Source organism: Podarcis filfolensis (genome assembly GCF_964270895.1).
Source record: "Podarcis filfolensis genome assembly, chromosome: 7".
Classification (NCBI taxonomy): Eukaryota; Metazoa; Chordata; class Lepidosauria; order Squamata; family Lacertidae; genus Podarcis; species Podarcis filfolensis.
Window position 1 is genome coordinate 6,287,011 of NC_139603.1, and position 23,777 is coordinate 6,310,787.

Genomic DNA, 23,777 nt, shown 5'->3' on the forward strand with positions numbered 1-23,777 from the left:
CGTCGGGCAGGCGGGGCTGGCGTGAAAGAGTGGCTGCGGTTGCCGTGGCGACGGAGCGGTGACGTAAACAGAAGGCGCCCGTCGGGGCGGGGCTGGTGAGAAAGAGAGGCTGCGGTTGCCGTGGCGACGGACGAGCCTTGGGCCCGGAGCGAGGCCGCCGGTGAGTGTCGCCTGAGGGGCGGCTGGGCTGCCTCGTTCGCCGGGGGGAAGGGCGGTGGCTCCGGGGCTCTTCCGTTGCACCTGGTGGTTCTCCCCGGTGACGAGGACCGGAAAAGATACAGGACGAAGGGTGATGCTTGGTTGTATATCCCCCAGTTTCCTACAGGGAAGCCACTCAGAACATAAAAAGCAATGATGAAATTGGTTTGTGGGGTTTTTTTACTGAAAACCGGATAATCACGATCAAATTCTGAGGCTCAGACAGCATAAAATGGTTCCAGCGATATTTTTGAGGACTAAAACTAAAGGGGGCCAAGTGAGCCCCCTAAATGAGGGATTCCTAGAGCAGGTGAGGGGAACTTTTGGCCCTCCAGACGTTACTGAACTACAACTCCCATCAACCTTGGCCATTGAGCATGCATGCTGGGGGTGATGGGAATTGTAGTTCATTAGCATCTGGAGGGCCAAAAGGTTCCTAGCACCTGTTGCAGAGCCTAGATCCAGGTGACCTATCTCATTGACTCAGCAAGGGCGCCTCAGACAGTGCCACTGAGCTTCCCTGGAAGATACTGGCATGCAAACAGCCTTTAAAGGATCCCAAGAGGAGAAGTTTACAGCAATCGTTCTGCAATTCATAGCATGCACAGTTGAGATCATAACCATTTCTATTTAGATAGAATTACTGTAAATCCCACTGGCTACAGTGGGCTTACTGTCGGGTAAGTATGAATAGGATTGCAGCCTCAGTCTTGGAGTGGATGTACATATGTATTACTTACTGCATTGCTGTGTTCAAAATAATATTTTGCTTTGTTTCAATAGACCTTGAGGGGGAAAATGACTGCTGGATCCATCTTAGTGCCTCAAATTATACCACTACGATTGTCAACACCAGGCAAAGCTAAACATGAAATAGATACAAATACACTTATAGAGATCAAATCAGGTATTTGCAACAGCTCAGAATGCATGCTATATGTTTCATTTTATATGGGCAACACACATACTGCTGGTCTTTCCATTTCACTTCATAAGTTACTTCATCTTGTAAAAAGGGAGACACTTTAAAACAGAGGTGGGGAACCTCAGGCCCAGAGATGAAACACAGCCCTCCAGGCTTCTCTAAATGGACCTTAGGGTACTACCAACGCCACACTTCTCCCTAGATCACACTTCATTCCAGCTCTGCCCCAAACCCTTCTGGGCGAGAGGGTTGCATGTTTTTGAACTGTGATAATGCCTCTTGTTTGTCCTGGATGGAGAGAGGTGTGCATAGGAGTATGAATGAATAAATGAATGTAGCCTGATGTACAAAGGTAAGAATCACAACTGTTGGCTCTTGTCCAACCCACTACAGGCATTTATCTGGGACAGCATAAATACAGTGGTTAGAGGTACTGTTTTGGGGGGACAGGGGGCAGGTGGATATGGGGGACTCCCTGGTCCTGAATGGGGTAACTGTGCCCCTGAAGGAGCAGGTGCGCAGCCTGGGAGTCATTTTGGACTCACAGCTGTCCATAGAGGTGCAGGTCAATTCTGTGTCTAGGGCAGCTGTTTACCAGCTCCATCTGGTACGCAGGTTGATACCCTATCTGCCCGCAAACTGTCTCACCAGAGTGGTGCATGCTCTGGTTATCTCCCGCTTGGACTACTGCAACGCGCTCTACGTGGGGCTACCTTTGAAGGTGACCCGGAAACTGCAATTAATCCAGAATGCAGAAGCTAGACTGGTGACTGGGAGTGGCTGCTGAGACCATATAACACCAGTAGTGAAAGACCTACATTGGCTCCCAGTGCATTTCCGAGCACAATTCAAAGCGTTGGTGCTGACCTTTAAAGCCCTAAACAGCCTCGGCCCAGTATACCTGAAGAAGCGTCTCCACCCCCATCGTTCAGCCCGGACACTGAGGTCCAGCACCGAGGGCTTTCTGGCGGTTCCCTCACTGTGAGAAGCGAGGTTACAGGGAACCAGGCAGAGGGCCTTCTCAGTAGTGGCGCCCACCCTGTGGAACACCCTCCCATCAGATGTCAAGGAAATAAACAACTATCCGATTTTTATAAGACATCTGAAGGCAGCCCTGTTTGGGCAAGTTTTTAATGTTTGAAGTTTTATTCTGTTTTTAATGTTCCGTTGAAGGCCACCCAGAGCGGCTGGGGAAACCCAGCCAGATTGGCGGGGTAGAAATTATAAATTATTAAATTTTTCTTCTTTGCTATTACATACTATTAGCAAGGACATAAAGGAATTGGGGGGGGCACAAATGGCAAAAGCGTTTATAACATAGTACTTCAAAAAAAGAAAGGAACTCACCATCCCCAAAATTATTCACTTCTCTCAATAAATACTGTTGTTGGCATCTATTTGTCTTGAGAGACAGTGGAGTGTGACTCCAGGGGTGAAGTCAAACCGCTGCGTTAGCAAAGTGCAGGCCTGGGGGTCCTATGCTGCCCAGACAACAAGACCCACTCTCAGCATCACTAATGTGCTCCAGAGGAAAGCAGAGCAATATGCTTGGCACCAGCTTGGGCTGCAGGAGTTCCTGGAAGGAGGCATACATGGCTCCTTCATTTCCCATAAAAATCATGTGCTACTGAAGCTAATGGCATGTTTTTTCATGAAAATGCACACACGGAGAAAGCATCCTTCAATACTTGAGGCTCAGTAGTACTGTTTTTTCTGCAGATCTATAGATAGGCATCAGGTGTATCAGCACTGGAGAAGTCAGATGTGTGCCAGGAGTTTAGAAAGAGAATGGGGAAAGGGAAAATTCTTCCCTTTCTTACTCTGCAACAGTGTCTGCCCACCCCATAAAGTGCTCTGGTTCAGTGCTGACAGCCCTGAATTAGAGCCTTTCAGCACTTTATTGGGAAAGGGGTTCCCTTCTGAATCCTCCAAAAGCACAACAAGGCTCCAGTTTCCGCCTAGCTAAAACACAGGCAATCCTATTTGGTGCAGCTGCTAAATCACAATATTGTTGTAGGTTGCAACTTGCAGTTACTAATCTTTGGGAAAGCTTGCTTCCAGGCTGTACAAATACTGTATAGATTGCAGCTGAATACTGTATATTTTTATGTACAGAAAAAAATGCATTCATGGTCTTTAAGGGGGAGATAGACATCTGCTCGCAGAAAGTCTGTTCTTGTGATCTAAATTCGTGGGTTTTTTTAAAGGAATATTTTTATATAGAAATTATTGTTTGAGGGGAGAAGGATAACATCCTTTTTTATATTTCAGATACCCCTGATGTCACCATATATTATACTATTGATGGAAGTAAACCACAGCTCTTTAGGAAACTTAATTACAGAGATCTTAATACTTTTAAGTATAATGGACCAATCACATTACCAGATGGGAAAATAACAATTAAGGCACTAGCAGTTACAAAGTAAGTGTTATCACTATGTAATCCAGCTTTTTAACAAAGGCAGATTTCAGTTTGTGTGTGTGTTGAAGGGCAATTAATTTTTTTGGTATCATCTTTGATATATAACAAATATAGGTGAAATACTACTCTGTGTTATCATCTAAAGCTAAAGTAGATATGACTATAATTGCATTAACACCACTGAAGTATTCCTCCAACTCATACCTCTTCCCTATCTAGACAAAGGAATTATTTCCCCAAGCACAAATCTCTGAAGGTTTCCTGCCTCATGCTGCTCCAGGTCTCCACTCCATTAGTTGGTTCTCCTGCCTTCTATTTTATCCTCACAACAGCCCTGTGGTTAGGCTGAGCGATAGTGACTGGCCCAAAGTCTCCCCAGACCTAGTCCAACACTGTGATGCTTACTGGTCACTGTAGGTCACTCTAAATGTTTATCTCCCATGAGGTTGCTCCAGCAGTACATGCCCAAGATTTGGACAAACAGGAACCAGGAGAAGTTGGGCTGGCTCTTCCTCCCATAGTGACTGGAGAAAGTCTGTAAGTTTCCCCATCTCCAGAATAAGAGACTAAAGTACTAGTGAAAGGTTGGGGCCATGAGTTGCACTTGAGGGTGCCATCCACAAGGTGGAATTATACAGAGGCTTTGTGACCATGCCAAATGCAAAGAGCAGCTTCAGCAAATAGATTTCTGTTAGGACCATGATAGAGATCAAAAGAGGTAAAGTTTCATGAGATTGAAGCATAGAATCACAGAACTGTAGAATTGTACAGCTGGAAGGGACCTTGAGAATTGTCTACGCCAGGCATCCCCAACTTGCGGCCCTCCAGATGTTTTGGCCTACAACTCACATGATCCCTAGCTAACAGGCCCAGTGCTCAGGGATGATGGGAATTGTAGTCCAAAACATCTGGAGGGCCGAAGGTTGGGGATGCCTGGTCTAGTCCAGCCTCCATCAATGCAAGAATGTATATCTCCAAGTGGAAATTTCTACTGTTGTTTCTGTTCCGTATTGGTTGGATGTTATTTTGTGTTATTGTTTATTTTATGGATTGGTTTTGGTTTAGTTTAACTTTGATTATTGTTAGCTGCATTGAGGAGTCTCTTTGAGGACTTAAAGGCAAGATATATATATTTTTAATTAAGTGATAAAGTTGAAACACATTTAATCCTTATTTACCTATTATTTTCCTACTGTGTTAGAACACAGACAACATGAGACCCGCAAAGCCAAATTCTTATACATTTATCAGAGGCAGCAGAAAGAAGAGAATCCCTTATATGAGACACAAATTATGCAGGCCTGGTCTAGAGTTTCTTGATTCTTAACTTACAGAGACGGCAGAGAGAGTACCGTTGTAACAAAAGTATTTATAGTAGAATATGTAACTCCCGACGTACATGTACCTGATGAAGATGAAAATGAGAATTTCCTGGAAGATCTCATCAGTCAGGCAAGTTATAAAAATGTTAAATCTACTGAAAAGTGTTATGAATCATTAATGCTGTTAAATATGAAGGTCTTGCAGCATAATATTTTTTTTAAAAAACTCCCCTTGTTGCTGGAGAGATCTGTAAGGAGTGTTTGAGAAAACATTGAGGTACTGGAAACAAAAAGTAGAATTCAGTGTCAGGCTAACACAGTTGTTCCATCAGCATGACCATTTTTGTTTGCCAAATGGAACAACCTCCACTCTCCTTCTCTCAAGTGCTGTTCTGGGGGTTCTCCTGACCCTCCAGAGTGGATTTGTGGGAGAAGAGAGAGAGAAAGCCCCATTGTACCAGCAGGAGTTCTTCCACTGGCTTCCACTAGTGCACTGGGTTAGTTGGATCTAACTCAAAGTAGCTCAGGATTGTGCAGGGGAAGCATCTATTCAAGTGAGTCATCAAAACCCTCATGGAGCAAGTTCATGGTCAAATAAGGCTTCTTCCATTCCTGCTGCAACTTAGGGAACGACAGTGGCTTAATCCATGTTCTTCCTATCTGCCTGGGGGCAGAGATATTGAGCATCTGCAGAAGTTATGCCTTCCACCCCCAACCCCTACACATGCATGCCTGGTTGTCTCCGTTCATATTGGAGGGGTCACAAGTTGTGCAAGCCTGTTATAATGTACAAAGGAAGATAGGTAAAAGGTGAATGACCTCTGGAGGGTTAATTCCTGTCAAAAGTGACTGGGGTGTGGCGCTCATCTTGCTTCAGGCCGAGGGAGCCAGCGTTGTCCACAGACAGCTTTCTGAAGAGTACCAGAGCACACGGAAATGCCATTTACCTTCCCGCCACAGCGGTACCTATTTATCTACTTGCACTGGTATGCTTTCAAACTGTTAGGTTTGCAAAAGTTGGGACAGAGAAATGGGAGCTCACCTTGTTGCAGGGATTCGAACCACCGACCTTCCAATTGGCAAACCCAGGAGCTTCAGTGGTTTAGTCCACAGTGCCACCCGTGTCTCCCTACAAAGGAATATAGAAAGCTGCCTTACATTAAATAAGAATCATTGGTTCATTTAGCACCAATGGGCTCATATGGCCATGGGTATCATAGAATTGTAGAGATGGAAGAGACCCCAAGGATCATGTAGTCCAGCCCCCTGCAATGGAGGGATCAACTAATGGTTGAAGATGAGGTGGAAAGGGGGAGAAAGGGTTTCTGGTAAGACTCAGAAAAATAAATAGGAGATACAAGAAGAGAGAGAATTATTGCCCCTTTTGGGACACCAGAGAAGTGGGCAAGGAGCCAAGGTAGATAATCAGCCAAGAGCTCATATGCTTCAGGTATAGCAGGGGGCAGGAGATGCATAGAGAGGAAACAAGACTCCAAAGAGAATTTCTGGATGAAAGGCTCCAAAGGGAAAAGAAAAGAAAAAAAGAAATATTCAGGCATGCTGAATGTAATCTATACATTTGTATTGGCCTCTGGTTTATCTCCATCCCTAATCAAATTATGACCCTGAAATAAAAAATGGATGGAATCCTGAAATGTCTCTGGATTGTAGAGTAAACCTAGATAATACAAAGATTAAGTGGAACATTTCATTCCATGCATGAGATGTTGTAGCAATTTATGCCAACAGATGCAGGGATTATGTTGTTTCTAGATAGCAGTAGAGGCCAGCAATGTGTAGGGTGTCCACAGATGCAGACATAACTTGTCACTTGCTGCCTTGCCCCATTCATAATTCCCTCCTTCATTCCTACCACAAGGGCTATTCCAAAGGCATGCTGATAAGAGTCCTTTCAGAATGGCTAGAGCATGTGCAACAAACCAAAATATGTATATATGATTATAAATCAGAATCTTTGTTCTTAGGAGATGGAAGATGAATTGTCTCATTTGAAACAAACAAAGAAAGAAGCAAGTGCTGAAAGCAAGTTCCATTTGCATGATGTAGCACTGGAATTACAAGGTACTGTATGTTAAATCCAAAATTGAGAGAACTCCAAAAAGGTCACTGGTTCAAAGAATTTGAACTGGTAGCACATGAGCTTTATGGATAACTTCCTGAACCCATTCTTTTCTGTACTCAAAGTTACTCCCTTGGATATTGCCACTTTAATTTTGTATCAAAATGACCAGTGAAACTGGCAGTGCTGTAAATTTGACTTTGTGCAACTTTATCACTCCAGTTGTCAGTAAGCTTTAGGCTACCAGTTTACCATATACAACTGATTAGCATACTTATGCAAAGCATACAACCGCCTCCTCTGCATTTTGTATTGCATGCAAACGTGGTCCATATGGAATAACACCTGTGGACCAGTTCTTCATTATATGCCTAGTACAAATTTTGAACCATTGAACAGACTATCAAGATAATAATATAAATAGGGATTAAAACAACAATAGTCTAAACTACGGGGCAGCATCTATCTGTTATTATTTCCATGTATGTATTTTGGTATATGTGAATTTGTCATTGATTTAACTCTTTTCTAATTTATTTCATTCCAGAACATGCTTTAGATGCGTTTCACAGTTAGTCAAGGTTAACGTTCTTTTGAAGTGTGATATTGAAAAGTAATAAAATGAAATGTGTGCATAATTTTAGGCTTGTCAAAAGAAAAATCATTTGTGCCCTCACAAATCATTGGAACACATCTGTTGAAAAATTACTTGAATACCTCAAGTGATGGAGAAAAGTCTAATTCTGCCACATGGATGCCTCGATCTCAGGTAATGAAAGTGGCTAGTTGGGTCAAAGGCATGTTAAGTGTTTACACTAGCTTGTATAAAGAAGTAGTGTTAGAAAGGATTTGCAGATCTCGACTTTTTCTTAGTGGACACACAGATTTGCCCCAACCAGGTCTCCAGTGTTTCCATTGTCACCAGTGTCAGTTCTTGCCACCATTGTCACTACTCCACCAGGAATTAATTTCCTAGTATTTTCATAGATATGCTGAAACAGTAAAGTCTTGAGTGTGGTTGGCTGCTGTTGCCTTTTTCGTCCTGTTGCTATGTATGTGAAATTTCTTTTTTTACTGTGATTCATTCCACGGATTTTGATGGTTCTCGCCTTTCAAGCTTTGAGGATTATTGTCCTGGTTTGGCAAGAAGATGGGTACAAATGTGTCTGTTATTTTCCTACAGATGGCATTGTGCAACAAATGCCAGACTATGGTGCCAAGGAACTCACCAACATGTATCGTATGTGAAGCTCTGATGACTCCACGGCTGCAAGAACAAGGCAGCATCCGCCAAAAGGTAGCTCAGAGTTGATGTAAAAATAAAAGATTTCTGTATAGAAACAGTTTCTTGGGGGGCGGGGTCCTGCTGTAGCAGTAAGAACATAATACCTGATATATTCCTACATTGCTTGACACCTACATTTACTGAAATGTGCTTGTTCTATAATCCAAAGGGCAAAGTAGTCTACTGTGTGTGTGGAGCAGGAAATCCAATTTGCATTACGCAGTGTGTGGTCTGTGGGATCCAATTTCCAGAAGCGCAAATGGTAAGGAAATTTCCGCACAAAATAATCACACACAAGCAATCTGAGAGGCCCAGGACCACTTGACAAGTTTCTCAGTCCTCTGGTTCAAGTGAGATGCCATTAAATATTTTACAGATTACTTGCTGTATAATTTGCATAATAGAATGAAAGCCTTAGTATCCAAACCAGGTCTGCTGCATAAATAAGACTGCTAGTACACAGAACTGCATTTCATTTGGGTGCCTACAAATCACTTTCTAGTGCATTGTATCCCTTATCAGTAGCTCAAGGGAAGTCATGCAAACAGTTGCACAATCCTATACATATCTAAGTTCTACTGGGTTCAGTGGGGCTTTCTGCCTGAAATGGCTGCTGCTGACCAGCAAAATCCAAACAAGTAAGAAAGTAGGCAAACTCTGTCTGTTCAGATATCTGAGTCAGCCACTTGTATAGCAAGGTTTGGATATACTTTTTTGGATTCAGGTAACTAAGTTTTCAGAGAATGAGTGTTCCGATAGTGGGACCAGCATGTAATAAAGACTGAAGAGGAATTTTCTATGTGCCTTAGGCTGAAAATGAAAATGAGTCTGCTTTAAAATAAGCCAGTATATTTCACTTTGTTATAGCCTATAACTAAAATAAATAACAGTGAACAAATATAAGCCATTTATGATGCACATCTATCTAGACTACTATACTAATGAGACAGTATCTGCAGGAGGTACTCCTGCGTTTTGAACCCTGAAAATGGTGAGTGTAAATGTATGTCCAGACCACTGGATCAGATAGAGAATGTCAGAGTTCCTTCAGAAAACATTTTAATTTATTTAGGGTAAATATATTGGTGGGATTTTGTGTGTGTATCTGATAAGCTGTGTCAGCCTTTTTACCTATAATACAACCTATCTTTAACAGAGCAACAGCTTGCAGACCAGGCAGCAATCAGTCATTTCATTGCCACCATCAATACCTAATTTACTAGAGAAAAAAGAGCAAGGAACTCAAACCATTGGCTTGTACTACCCATCCATCAAATTTCTAGAGAAGAAAGAAAGTGAGCTCCTTTCTCAAAAGGAAAAAACGAATGAGACAAATTATCACAAACCTCTGCTCACAGCCATCAGTCCTGGAAGAGGTAAAAAGATGCTATTTAGAATGAATTCTTCATAAAACAGCCCTTGGGTTTCTCCTATTCCTAGACTCCTTTGCAGATGAAGAACTTGAGTCATCATGCTTACAGCAACTTTCAGCTATCCTTTTGTAGTAGGTTCAGTTTTTTATGCAGGTTCTTAGATTTTGATGCTGGTATGTTCTGCTGTATTTTTGATATGTGATTGATTTTGATTGGGGGATTTTAATTATAGTATACTGCCCAATTAACCATACCCTCTGGGGGATTCACAATTTATTTATTTTTAAAGGTGATTTGTTACCCGCCTTGGAGAAAATATTTTTAATGAAGGGAAAATAAATGTTTAAACATAAAATAAATAACAAGGTTTTCAATCTGGCTGCTTAGGGGAAGTAGGGAGGGAGAGGAGATCTGGCCCAATAAGTTCCTGGAAAATGGAGACAGGATTCCCTTCTCTGTTGTTTGTGTTCATCAGGGCCATTATATGCAGTCCCACTTTCAATACTGTTTGTGCCTTCAAAAGTTTCAGGGCAGTCATACAGCTTCATTTCCAATCAATGCATGTCCCGCTGCCTTCCTGCTGAAATATTGTTGTTTCTTTGTCTCATTTTTGTTGCCCACCCACCCAAGCAATAGTGTAATAACACTGGGGAAGCATCGCAGAACAACTAATAAAATGAAATGATTTGTGGATGGTCCAATATGGATCCACCACTGTTGTGTTTATGACATGTTGTAGAAATCACCTGCAAGAGCCACCAGTGTAGAAGGTCCCTCTTTCTTGAGCTACTCTGTAACACCAGTGATATGTTCAGTCTATTTTCCTTCATTCAGGTTACTGGAGGAAGCAACTAGATCATGTTTGTGCACACCTCAGAAGCTACACGCAAAACAATCTGGAGTTCAGGACTTTGATTGGAGAACCTCAAATGGGGAAGGTAAGAGAAAGAAGGGACCTTTTATGACTCTAATCTTTCTCCTGTGATGCTGATGCATAAAGGGAATTAGGGTAGTGATTTAAGGCAAAAGGTGAGATGACTCTTGGCTTAAAAAAAAAATAATTGAGGCTTGCTGAGAAGAAGGGAGACAGTCCTTTTTTCCATGCAACTGGTGAGAGAAGTTAGTATCTGGATTTGTTTTATATCACTTTCTCAGTGAGAATGAGGAGGTCGATGTTAGGATGGATATCCTTTTCTCTGGTAATATTTTCTTTTGCTTTTTCATAGATTTATGAATTCCATGAGTCTTCAGTTTTATAAATTAGCTGGCCAGTTTTAAGTCTCTTGCTGACTCAAGCAGTCTGCATTAAGTAGTATTCTTTTAATCAGACTGAAGAGAGGCCAAACTCTGGAGGTGCAAAAGATGCTTGAAGAGAGAGACCGTTTACAAATGTTTATACACTAATGCTAGAAGCCTCCAAGCCTAGATGGGACATAATGGAAACCTGATGGAATGGGAAGAATCAGTGGGGCACAGTTTTGTCTCTGGATATGAATTTAATGGGAAGGACGTATGTGGTGTCTCTCTGTGTGCCAAAGAGAGCATTGAGTCCAGCAAGCTAGAAATCCCCAAAGAGGCAGACTCATCCACAGAATCATTGTGGGTGATAATACTGGGCCCCAAGAGTATGTTAGTATTGGGAGCATACTGTCATCTCCCTGATCAAAATGATCAGGTAGACCTTGAGATGGAGATGGTTAATAATCAAGCCAGTTGTAAGAGTTAATGATAAAAGGGTTGATGGTAATGGGGGCTCAGTGGTCCACTTGGCCAGGGTCATGCCTGTTTTGGATGGGATCACACTCTGCATTCTCCTGTGAGGGTTGGGTTTGCCATTAGAGCCTACTACTGAGCCTGGTGTTGCTCCTGGGTGCCTTGGTTTTAGGTTTGGCTGATTCAACAACTGCACTGCTACTGAAAGATAGACCCTAGATACCTTGGTTTAACCAGAGGATATTACGGCAGTGCACTCCACTTGGGGCTGTTTTTTAAAATAGTTTGGGAACTTTGGCAGGTGCAAAATGTTCCTGCTTGCCTCTTGATGGGCTTGAGTCAGCATAATCCTATATTACCTATTTTTGGCAACCAGTTTCTGCACCCAATACAAGGTGCTGGTTTTGACCTTCCAAACCAAAAATGACCAGGTCCTGATAAGTTCTTTGAAGTACCTTTTTCTTCCCTGCCTGTCAGCCATTTGAACCTCCACATTAAAAAGAGCCAGAAGTAGAGCCCTTCAGATTCCATCTTGTGTTGAGACCACAGTAGCCTCTGCAAGAAGCAGGGCCTTTTCCATTACAGCTCTGACATTGTGGAATACCTTTCTGCAGGCGGTGTTTTGGTCCCCTCCTTGGTATCTTCTTGCCAACTGGTCAAGATTCATCTCAAAATGCTTTGTACTGCTGATTTATTTTTCTTACTGCTATTCCGCTTTTCTTTTCAACTAAGATTTTAACTGGTTTTCTATATAACCTAGCTGTATTGTACACTGATTTGAAAAATCTTTTTTGAAAGGTGTGTGTGTGTGTGTGTGTGTGTGTGTGTAAGGATCATAGCTATTTTTCTTTTTAAAGGAAGAAAATAAAACTTAATCACATTTTCCCCTTCTATAGCTTATTTCTGCTACAGTCCACAAGGACAGCTATCAAGTCAGTCTCCAGATAAATTATGCACTTGCTATAAATAAGGTCAGTGTGGAACTCAAAGCTGATAAAGATGGGAAGGTGCTATAATGAGAATCATTGGTAGTCAGGAGTCAGTAAAGCACAACTGGGCTAATCAAGGCTCATTGCAGTTCTTTTAAACCAGTGGTATTCCAAATATCTAAGGGAAATCTTTCTTCACTGGGAAATCTGTGTACAGCTGCCTTAAAGCATTTTACATTAGGGGTGACCCTCCAGAGGTGGTTTTTATCTACCTACCTGTCTATCTATCTATCTATCCATCCATCTGTCCTCCCACCTTTTTTGTAACTATGCATTAGACAGGCTTGTTCCCTTTCCTTAGCTTTACACATGTGCAGAAATGAGGTCACATTCTCAGAGGAAAAGCATGCCTGTATTATCAGAGCTAGATGACTGACTCTGGGGGATCAGTGTCTACTTTCTATCTAATCTGAGGCTGAGTTTTTCCTACGCAAACATTCTTGACACTTTCTTAATACAGTCTGGGTAAGCAGATTCTCCTACCAAATATGCTTTCTAATATATTGCCCATCTGATCTTCCTTTATATATTCTTCCAAAATAGCACTTTATCCTTCCTGCTTATATTGCCACCAAAGAAGAGTCCGCGACCAGAAGGAGGAGGAATATCAGGAGGAATGGATGAAATTCAAAGACTATTTAGTTAAATATATTAAGATAATTTAAATAGAAATACTTGCAAATACCAGATTGGCTTAGGTTTTAAATATGCGATGTTATAGAATAATGTGTTTAAAGTTAGAATGAAAAGAAAGAAAGATGTTAATGGACTAAGTAAATTTTATGAGAAATTTGTTTTGGAAAACTGTCACAAGGATATACATTGAAACTCAGCCAGGGGGATTCGAGGAAGTCACCTAACAATGTTAATAAGAGTGGAATAATTACAGTTAGGATTTTTGTTTGTTTGTTTGTTTGTTTGTCTATACATTTTGGAAAATCAATAACATCTTTGAATATATGTGTGTGTGTGTGTGTATCTATATATATATATATATATATATATATATATATATATATATATATATATATATCCACCAAAATCATAGTCTGTATCCTGGAGTGGGATAGGTCTATAATGGTTCATGCTTTTCAGGATTGTTCCCAGATTACTGTATAATCACTATATGCACTTTCCCCAACATTAGGCACTCTGCATTACTATTCCTTCACTGAATTTTTTTGGTCAATCTAAGTGCCATTAGGGACGCGGGTGGCACTGTGGGTTAAACCACAGAGCCTAGGACTTGCCGATCAGAAGGTTGGCGGTTCGAATCCCCGCGACGGGCTGAGCTCCCGTTGCTCGGTCCCAGCTCCTGCCAACCTAGAAGTTCAAAAGCATGTCAAAGTGCAAGTAGATAAATAGGTACCGCTCTGGTGGGAAGGTAAACAGCGTTTCCGTGCACTGCTCTGGTTCACTGGAAGCGGCTTAGTCATGCTAGCCGCATGACCCAGAAGCTCCCTCGGCCAGTAAAGCGAGATGAGCGCCGCAACCCCAGAGTCGTCCGCGACTGGGCCTAATGGTCAGGGGTCCCTTTACCTTTACCTTTAAGTGTCATTAATCCATTAAATTCCTGGAAGAATTCTCCACTTATCCCATCTGGACATGGGTCCTTTTTTACTCCTTGGTCTTTTTCACTTAAAATAGAAACATCTAATCTGTATCACTGTTGTCTTGTGGTCTTAGGGATTCTACTGCTATTCATATAACTTGTTTTATCTACTTCCAAGGGTTCTTTTTATTTTTATAGCTTCAGGTAACAACCCATACTTTGATTGTTGTCATGCTTGAATTGAGAGTTTGATTAAGGATTAGTCCACACAGATTAATACGAACAGGTGTTGTATTTGTGGATGCTCCTCAAAAGTTTGTTCATTCTTCCCTTGTGCTGTGAATAAAACAAACCAGAGACTGGTTTGTCATGTAGTCTGAACCTAGGCTCATGGTTTGTTTCCTCATAGCCATGAGTGGGCTTGTATTCTGTTTTCTTCCTTACACACCATGAGTTATAACCAAGATTTGCTCTTGGCTTACCACTTTTGGTTTGTTCAAAGGAAACAAACCATGAGCCCAGGTTGGATAACTCAACAAGCCAAGACTGTTGAGGAGTGTTGCAGAACATTGAGCGTGGTGCACCAGCATGGTGCGCATTTGAATTAAACCATTGTTTGTCTTTAAACTGTTATTTAAATTTTTATGCAACATGCAGATAACACCTAAGATTATTCCCAACACCTGCTGTAGCTACACATCATAGGGAAGGATGAGCAGTCGTATGCAGATTGACTTTCAGAGAAGCTTAGCTGCCATAACAGATCTTCTCACCAAGAAAGTTTGCAATACAGTTTACAACCACTGTGTTGAATTATAGCTTATGTTGGTATGGCAAAGGTTGTCATATAATATAATGTTTATGCTTCTCCAGGATATTTTGACCAATAAACCACTGGCATTTGGCTATCACGAACTGAGCCCCAGCAAAGCAGGAAGAGCTGGATTATATGAAAGTCAAGCCGGTCTGGGTGAGCATTCTGGTGTGATTTGGTTCAAAGGAATGCTATCCTTGTTTTGTACATTTTCAAACAGTGACTTGTACCCAGAAAAGTATGTACCACTTAACACATCTGAAAATTAAACCTTAAAGTAGATCCCAAGTGCATGGTATTCCCAAGGACCCTTCACTGCTCTCAGCACCTTTCCACTCTATGAGTCCATCCTCAGATGGGTTTCCATATGGCTCTGGGGGACTTTCCAACTAATATGACTGGTGCTGCTGTCAAAGCCCTCCCCAACCTCTGGAACACCCAAATGGCTTGGGCCATTGACACAATCTCCTCTGAGCGCCCTCTCCTGCTTTGTGGAGCCGATTTGGCTTCCTGATATACTCCAGAGCTTAGGGTGAGGAAAGAAGCTGGGAGACAGCTCAAACGCAAGTGGAGAAAAACTCCAGTTGAATGCCATCAAACTCTTGTGAGGGCTCATCCTGGAGCCTACCTAGTGGCAGAGAAGGCAGCAAAGGTGGCTTACTTGGCTGCCTCCATTGCATCCTTGTCGTGCTCTCCAACAGAGCTTTTCCAGGTAGTGTGAGTCTGGCCTGAAGGGGGGGGGGGGTGGAACCAATGGTAGCTCACTGTGACTTGTTTGCAAAGCATTTTGAGGACAAAATCGCTTGCATCCACCGGGATCTTGACTCCATTGTTACAGCAGATGAGTCTCAAGGCATGTCAAGAGGGCGGCAGCAGAACAGGCATTTTTTGCAGTGGCTCCCTGCTTATGGAACAAGGGAGGCTGGCCTGTTTAAAGCGCCAGGCAAAAACATTCCTCTTTTCCCAGGCCTTTGGCTATCAGTTATAGCAACTCAACACAATGACCCCATGGGCTTTGCATTGTAATTCACCTGATGCCTGCTGGTTCCATCTCAGATGCTGGTCCCTTTGCTAGTGGAAATGTAGCCTGCTGCTATATCTCAGGCTGTGAGCTACAGACCGAGAGCCAAAAGAGGTGGCACACACACCTCTTGCCTAGATTTCTTGGTGTGGATGGGAAAGGCGCTTCCATCAAGAGCTTCAGGTATTCACTGACCTGAAAAAGAGAATTTGATCAGCAGCAAAGTCAGAAAGCCGTACATCTTTAAAAAGAAGAAAAATGTACCAGGCATCTCAGTGGAAATACCGGGACATATTCTTGGGGGAGAAGACTGCAGGATTTGTTAAGAATATTGCAATAAACAAAAAACTTTAGTTAATAGCTCATGCTGCTGTTAGGTGGGGCTCCTATGTTATTTTGCTATACTATGGGACATCACTTGAATATCATTGTAGCGTTCTCTATTTTAGCCCGAGAAGAGAGTCAAAGAGTGCCAAGCCCCAGCGGGAAAGTCAAAAGGATGATGAAAACAGGGACATGTCTAGAAAAAGAAGACAAGCTCACTGTATGTATCTGCTCTTAGTATGGCAGTGAACACCTCTGTAGGGATGCTGCAACATAAGCAGTGTTAGTACCAAGCTGGTTTTAAAAATGAATCTTTTCTGGAAAGTACTATTTGAGGTGGGGAAAGCACAGCAAATATTATTACTTCCATTGCATTTTCCCTTCCTCCTACTTCTGCTCTGAGGAGGGCATTTCCTTTTTTGTCTTGGTAGCCAGAGCAATCCCACAGGTAGAACATGAAGAGCAAGCAGCAGGTGCATACCTGGTTAAGGCCATGCAGTATATCCCTGGCCTTGGCACCAAAGTGGGTGGGTGGCGGAAATATTGGACAAGAGCTATTGGGTCACGCTTCCATCCTGTCACAAGTGGGTCATCAGCCGGCCTGTCGTGCACTCATTTCCAATCTCACTTTTGTCCGTGAAAACGGAACTGTTTATACAAATCCTGGGAATTTGCATACTTGACTTAGAGGTCAAGTATGGTCACTGGAGTCTCTGAGCAAGAGTACCATGTGCCTTGGCCCTTTGAGGAAAAGGAGTTGTTGCGTGCCTGCAGATGTTCCTTCTGAACAGGGCTTCCCTCGAGGTCATATGCACACTCTTGGCACCATGGCTCTGGGGGAAGATGCCTTCTAAAGCGAAACAAATCTGTTCTGAAACTGGGGCTGATGGCTCTCCAACATGTAGCAAATGGTGATTTTCAGTGGGATGTCTCGCCTCTCTGTTAGGAGCAAAGCTCCAGTGAGCTCATCGTTTTCCTCTTGACTGAAAGGAGTTCCAGGGGATGATTGTGTGGTTGACTTATGTCACAATTCTGGCACCACAAACCCATCCTGACGTCTATTATTCAGAACTGACATCAGCAGCAATCAATCAATGTATAGCTTCATTCTGCGTGCCCTGTCACCTAACTTGGGGTTGAGATCACCTTGAAGAGGGTTTATATACTGATGGGGGGCATGCAGTGACTACACCCTGAGCTCGCTTATTCAGTGGTCGGTCTGGCAGGTGGGGAGCAGTATTCTTTCACTGATCTCTGCGGGAGGACAATTACTTATACAGTGGTACCTCGGGTTACATATGCTTCAGGTTACATACGCTTCAGGTTCCATACGCTTCAGGTTACAGGCTCCGCTAACCCAGAAATATTACCTCAGGTTAAGAACTTTGCTTCAGGATGAGAACAGAAATTGTGCTCCGGCGGCACAGCAGCAGCGGGAGTCCCCATTAGCTAAAGTGGTGCTTCAGGTTAAGAACAGTTTCAGGTTAAGTACGGACCTCCGGAATGAATTAAGTACTCAACCTGAGGTATCACTGTATTGGCCTTTGACAAGATGAGACTTTGTGCTCCCAGGGATGGAGTAACTGATGGAGCTTAGGGTGTGGCATGCACCAGCCATGCCCACGACCCATCTGTGGCATGTTGCTTTCATAGGCACTTAGCCATTGTTTGGTCAGTGTGGTATTCTTTGAAATAGAGCATTTCTGCCAGTAGCCCTGGGTGGTAGTATAGGCAGGCACCTCTTGCACATGGAACACCCTCTCCAGGAGCTGAATGACACACCTGCAGGTTACTACTGCCACTCAGCCGGCAGTTTCCTGGCTGTAGGATTGGATCTCCATTGCCTTGAAATGGCTGTTTTTAACAAACATATATGCAGGCTGCATACCATTGAGTTTGTTTTTTAAAAAAAACATCCTGTAGATAATTCTATATTGGCCGTTTTGTTTCTGCATTTTTCTAGACTGAATCTAGGCAGTTGCTGAAGGAAGTGGGTCCAAAAGGCCAAGGGCGACCTTTCGTTGTAGAACAACTGATTGACGAGGCAAGTTTCAGTAGTGTGGCATTCTGAAGCATTCGGTTCAACTATTAGGAATACATTTGTTTCTTTTTTTTAAATAACATTTCCCCAAAAGAAAATCAAACTATCCAATAGATGTATACCATAAAGATACCTAGATTGTCGATACGTAGTTCTTTATGCTACTCACTTAACAGGTATAAGCTTGAATAGGTGATCCACTAAGAGTTCTTCCTCTGTAGGTACAGGTTTCCCTGGCATATGTTAGTCAAACAGTTCAGACAAGTTACAGTATTTGCATGTGGTAAAGGGGATGTGGGATGAGAGCTGGTGAGCTAGGCCTTGTTCTTCTCCCTGCTTCCTGCATGTGAGTCGTCAGCAAGTCCTGCTTTTATAAAGGTAAAAACCGTACGGGCCAGTCGTGTCCGACTCTGGGGTTGCGCGCCCATCTCGCTTAAGAGGCCGGGGGCCAGCGCTGTCTGAAGACACTTCCAGGTCACGTGCCCAGCGTGACAAGCTGCATCTGGCGAGCCAGCACAGCACACGGAACGCCGTTTACCTTCCCGCTAGTAAGCGGTCCCTATTTATCTATTTGCACCTGGGGGTGCTTTCAAACTGCTAAGTTGGCAGGCGCTGGGACCGAGCAACGGGAGCGCATTTATAGCCTGCTTTTATAGCCACCACTTATTATGCTCAATCCTCTTTCCTCCAGCTTAGTAAACGTGTGTGGATATGTGAACCACATTGCCAGGATTCAGCCATCAAAAACAGTGTCTGGGCAGAAATTGCTTAAATGTCCGGAAATCCCTATTGGAAGCGTAGATTTTGGCGAATTTCCTTAAAAGTAGCTCAAAAATTTCTCTCTTTTTTTTTTTGAGATCTTGCAAATAAAAAAAAGAAAGCTCAACAACTTTTTAAAATATGGCAACCCTAGTATATATATTCTAACAGTTGTAATTTTACTTAACATTAACCAGATCTTCCTGTAATTCAAATACCATTTGAGCAATGTGTAATGTGCAGTACTTTAAAAGAGGGAAGGGAGGGAGGTATGTTTGATTCTCTACTTTTCCCACACACTCCAGGGAGCTGACCCCAACTGCACCAATAACGAGGACCAACCTGCTTTAACACTGGCTGTGCTGAACAGGCATCATGAAGTTATTCCCATTCTCATGCAGAAAGGTGCCAACGTGGACCATCAGTCAAGACCGTACGTCAGCCTTCTTCATTCTGATTAACTGGTCTGATTGTTTATGCTTATTTGGAAATGGAGGCTGTTAACATACAAAATGAACTCTGAATACTTTTTAGCAGGAAGAAACTCCAATGACAATGCTTCTTGTTACATATTTTTACATGGCTGTTTATTTGTATATATTTTAAAATTTTATATATGGATGTTTTATGGTGGCCTATATTTGTAATACCTAATAAAGGTTTGGTGAAATAACTCTGAATACTAGGGGGAAATCTACAGTAAATGGCATTTTTTACATGCCTATATAGTTCACACGGCATGCACTGCTGCCTGAAGCAGTCAACAGGTTGTTTGAAATATGCCATGCCAATGTGCAGCTGTTCTCCCAATGCACAGTTGTCCTCCCCCACCCCTTTTTAAACATTTAATCTCACATGGAAATGTGTATTTTGTACGGAAGCTGCACAATCACACTGAATGCTGCAGATGGGACACGGAACAATCAAAATGTCAGTTCCAAGCCATCTGACCAGGGGGGAAATGAACTTCTCTGGTATGCAGTCATATTGCATATTGGTTTTTGTTCTTATTTTGTGTGTTTATACATTGTTATTATTACGTTGTGAACTCAGATGAAGTGTGGTATACAAATTTAACTAATAAATAATAATAAGTGCCTATAGTAAATTAAAAGCAGGTTCCCATTTTATATGTTATGATTTAAAGGTGAGTTCTTACTGCTACTTGTGATTTGTGATGGCTGGAAGCAAGCCGGCCTCATTATTCTTACCTTACAGTTGGCAGCCTAGGTTTCTTACGCCTTGTCCCCTTTCCTCGCTCTACTTTTACACAGGCTTAACAATACAGCTCTACATGAAGCAGTCTTGCTTGGATTGGAAGGATGGGAATGCGTGGATGCATTGCTAGGGTAAGTATGGAAAAACCTTGGCTTAAAAGGGTGTGCTGAGTGCATCCAGCACCTACTTCTCCTCAGGATAAGTAGAGAGTCGACATAGTATCATTGGATTAAGGGACCCTGCAATGTTAGTTCCCCCTGCAATGTTAGTTCCAGTAACTCAGCCCTGTTCTTCTAACAGATACATCATTATAAAAGAAATTTTAACTGGTTGTCCAGTCCACCCACACTGAAGCCATGTTATTGTGATACGCTACAGCTGCAGGTTTACATCTTCTCTGACAATGGTAGCAGTAGTAGTGGGATTGAGGGGCACAGCAGTCTGGGGCACCCGAGTTGGCGGTGGATCCCAGCTGTGCCATCTGCCTGCATTGCAAGGAGAAGCTGAGCAGGGAAAAGTTCCAGAGACTATGCCAAGAGCAGCCTTAAAGTATACCTTTAAAGAGTCAGTGTGGTGTAGTAGTTAAGAGCAGTGGACTCGTAATCTGGTGAACCAGGTTCACATCTCTGCTCCTCCACCTGCAGCTGCTGGGTGACCTTGGGTTAGTCACACTTCTCTGAAGTCTCTCAGCCTCACTCACCTCACAGAGTGTTTGTTGTGGGGGAGGAAGGGAAAGGAGATTGTTAGCCGCTTTGAGACTCCTTAGGGTAGTGATAAAGTGGGATATCAGATCCAAACTCTTCTTCTACACCTGCACATACAGTAGTAGTTCCTCTTGCTTAGGTAAGAGGCAGAGGCAGAGATGTCAGGCATGAAAGAGGTGTCCAACAGAGGAAAAGAGAAGCCCCCACTCACTCTCTGCTCACCCCAAGAAGTAGGAGCAGTTTGGGCAGGTGATTGGAGAGGAGGAAGTATGGTCCAGGAAATGAAAGTTATCAGCACCCAGACCAGCCGCCCCCTCAAATCTTGCTGCTCTGTGTCCCGTACCACCCAACACCATTGAATCAGTGCCCGCAAACAAAAACTACTGGTAGGAAACTAATCCCTTTAAGTTTTTTCTCCCTATCCCACCTCCCTATTTAAAGGCACCTAGAATGCAAGTGCTGGGCCAGTTTGTCTGAAATTTGGAAGCATGCATGCTATGGATGCCACTTTAATGTATGTTGTTTTTAGACTAATTGCACTTGAAATACTAGTGAAGATTATTTTTTCCCTTTTGTTACCTACCCCACCCCCCAACTCTAAAAGTTGCCCATGTGGGGAAAGCACTGCAGTTATCCTTCTGAAATTTGGCAGGATACATCTCTTGAGATGGGTCTATGACATGGGTAGGCAAACTGAGGCCCAGGGGCCAGATGCGGCCCAATCGCCTTCTAAATCTGGCCCACGGACAGTCCAGGAATCAGTGTGGTTTTTACATGAGTAAAATGTGTGATTTTATTTAAAATGCATCTCTGGGTTATTTGTGGGACATAGGAATTCGTTCATTATTACTGTTTTTCAAAATACAGTCCAACCCCCCACAAGGTCTGAGGGACAGTGGACCGGCCCCCTGCTGAAAAAGTTTGCTGACCCCTGGTCTATGATACCTGCAGATTTAATGAAATTCTTCCTAAAAATAAAAAGACACTTTTACTTTGTGTGGGAGAGCTTTTAAAGTTTAATTTAAAAAACAATCACGCCAACCCACACCCACAAAACCCCTTATTTCACTGTAATTTGGTAGGCATTGTTTACTCCAGGATGGGGGAAATTTTGCCTGCCTGCTGTGAAAAGAAGTATAACTAGTTTTGACTTCCCAGTGGCAAGAAGTGGGAGGGAACAAACCCTCATTTTTCCTGAAGAGGATGCTGCCATGGACCATGAGTTGAATCAATGGGCCTCCAATGGGCCTTGCTTCACACCAAAGCATGTTGTTTTCTGAAACAGCAAATGAGGCTCCAAAGTTAATTTTGTTGCCCGGGAGCAACCCTAGTATTAACACATTTTTATGTAGTTTTGTTATAACTGCTGACAGAAGTAAGAGCTAATGACACTGTTTGAAACAAGAATCATGACTTCATTTTCCTGGCACAACAACCAAAGCCCTCCTTCCGGCCAGCCAGAGAGAGGCAGTTGCATTGGGTAGAGGTATCACTAATAAAAGGTCTTTTTTTTCACAGATGTAATGCAAACATCAAGAAGAAGAATTCCAGAGGGCTGTCAGCCTGTGATTTGGCACTGAAGAGTGGCATTGACAAAATAGTTTCGTTGTTTGCTAGAAAGCTAGGAAAGAGGATGTTAGACAAAACTTCCACAACACAGGCGGAGTCCGCCTAATGGCTCAGGGCCGCAATACCTCAAGGAGCGCCTCTCCCCATATGAACCGACCTGGACCCTGTGATCATCGTCTGCAACCCTTCCTTACGTGCCCCCTCCACAAGAGGTCCAGAGAGTGGCAACATTAGAATGGGCCTTTTCTATGGTAGCTTCGTTTGTGGAATGCTCTCGCCAGGGAGACTCACCTGGTTCCTTCATTGCATATATTTAGGCACCAGGCAAAACCTTTCCTCTATAACCAGGCCTTTGGTCTTGTGTAACTCTCTGTGGCCTTTTAGAATCGGGCAGGATGCTTTTAATATATTTCCCCCCGATTGCTTTTAATGTATTAATGTGCAGGGGGCAGGTTTGCCTTGCCTTTGGAAAAATAAAGTTTCTAACAAAACACCACAATAGACAAAATCCCTAAGTAGCATGATTAAACCAACAAACCATGACATCAGACTGAGGTCACCTTGAACATATTGGATGCCAGCATGCCTTAGAATCATAGAATCATAGAATCATAGAGTTGGAAGAGACCACAAGGGCCATCGAGTCCAACCCCCTGCCAAGCAGGAAACACCATCAGAGCACTCCTGACATATGGTTGTCAAGCCTCTGCTTAAAGACCTCCAAAGAAGGAGACTCCACCACACTCCTTGGCAGCAAATTCCACTGTCGAACAGCTCTTACTGTCAGGAAGTTCTTCCTAATGTTTAGGTGGAATCTTCTTTCTTGTAGTTTGGATCCATTGCTCCGTGTCCGCTTCTCTGGAGCAGCAGAAAACAACCTTTCTCCCTCCTCTATGTGACATCCTTTTATATATTTGAACATGGCTATCATATCACCCCTTAACCTCCTACATGGCCTTGCTCACCTGAACATCATCACGTATGGATGACTGCAGGAAATGTGAATGGCCACAGGCAGGCCCAACCTACTTACTTCCAGGAGGAAATGCAAATGAGAATTAACATTGTACTAGACAAATCCTTGATAATGGACTATATCAATATAATTGGATGCATACCTGCAACATTTAGCATCTGTAGCATGTATGCTAATTCTCTTTTTGATACAATAAAATTGCATTTGATTTCTCTTGGTTCTCTTTGTTAACCCTTGGAGTGCTAAAGTGTAGAGCACCTTCAGGTCTCATTGCCAAAATATCCTCAAAAGGGGTGCCAGGGCCACATGTGCTAATTGCACACCTCATAACACTTTATTATAATTGAATAACTACATTAGGGATCCTATAAATTTCATGGCATTATGTGAGGCCCTAAGAATTTGCACACAGCCTTTTTATTATGTATATATCCAATCTGAATTTTGACAGGTTAGATCAGGCTTCCTCAACCTCGGCCCTCCAGATGT

General features: G+C 42.9%; 1 protein-coding gene across 5 annotated transcripts; it reads left to right on the forward strand.

Moving 5' to 3' along the window:
- Positions 1 to 69: 69 nt before the first annotated feature.
- Positions 70 to 22,895, forward strand: DZANK1 (double zinc ribbon and ankyrin repeat domains 1). 5 transcript variants are annotated; one of them, XM_083624685.1, is made up of 17 exons: positions 70 to 289; positions 982 to 1,105; positions 3,395 to 3,548; positions 4,883 to 5,000; positions 6,856 to 6,952; positions 7,595 to 7,719; positions 8,134 to 8,247; positions 8,405 to 8,497; positions 9,392 to 9,611; positions 10,443 to 10,546; positions 12,218 to 12,292; positions 14,736 to 14,832; positions 16,147 to 16,241; positions 17,985 to 18,069; positions 19,131 to 19,254; positions 20,096 to 20,170; positions 22,262 to 22,895. In XM_083624685.1, exons 2-17 carry the CDS (start codon positions 997 to 999, stop codon positions 22,416 to 22,418), a joined length of 1,842 nt encoding a protein of 613 aa, XP_083480811.1. In that variant the 5' UTR covers positions 70 to 289; positions 982 to 996; the 3' UTR covers positions 22,419 to 22,895. The 5 variants fall into 5 exon arrangements, with proteins under 5 accessions (XP_083480811.1, XP_083480810.1, XP_083480814.1 ...); XM_083624684.1 differs by having other exon boundaries at positions 76 to 160; XM_083624688.1 differs by lacking the exon at positions 22,262 to 22,895 and adding an exon at positions 20,972 to 22,251 and having other exon boundaries at positions 76 to 160.
- The last annotated feature ends 882 nt before the right edge of the window (positions 22,896 to 23,777 follow it).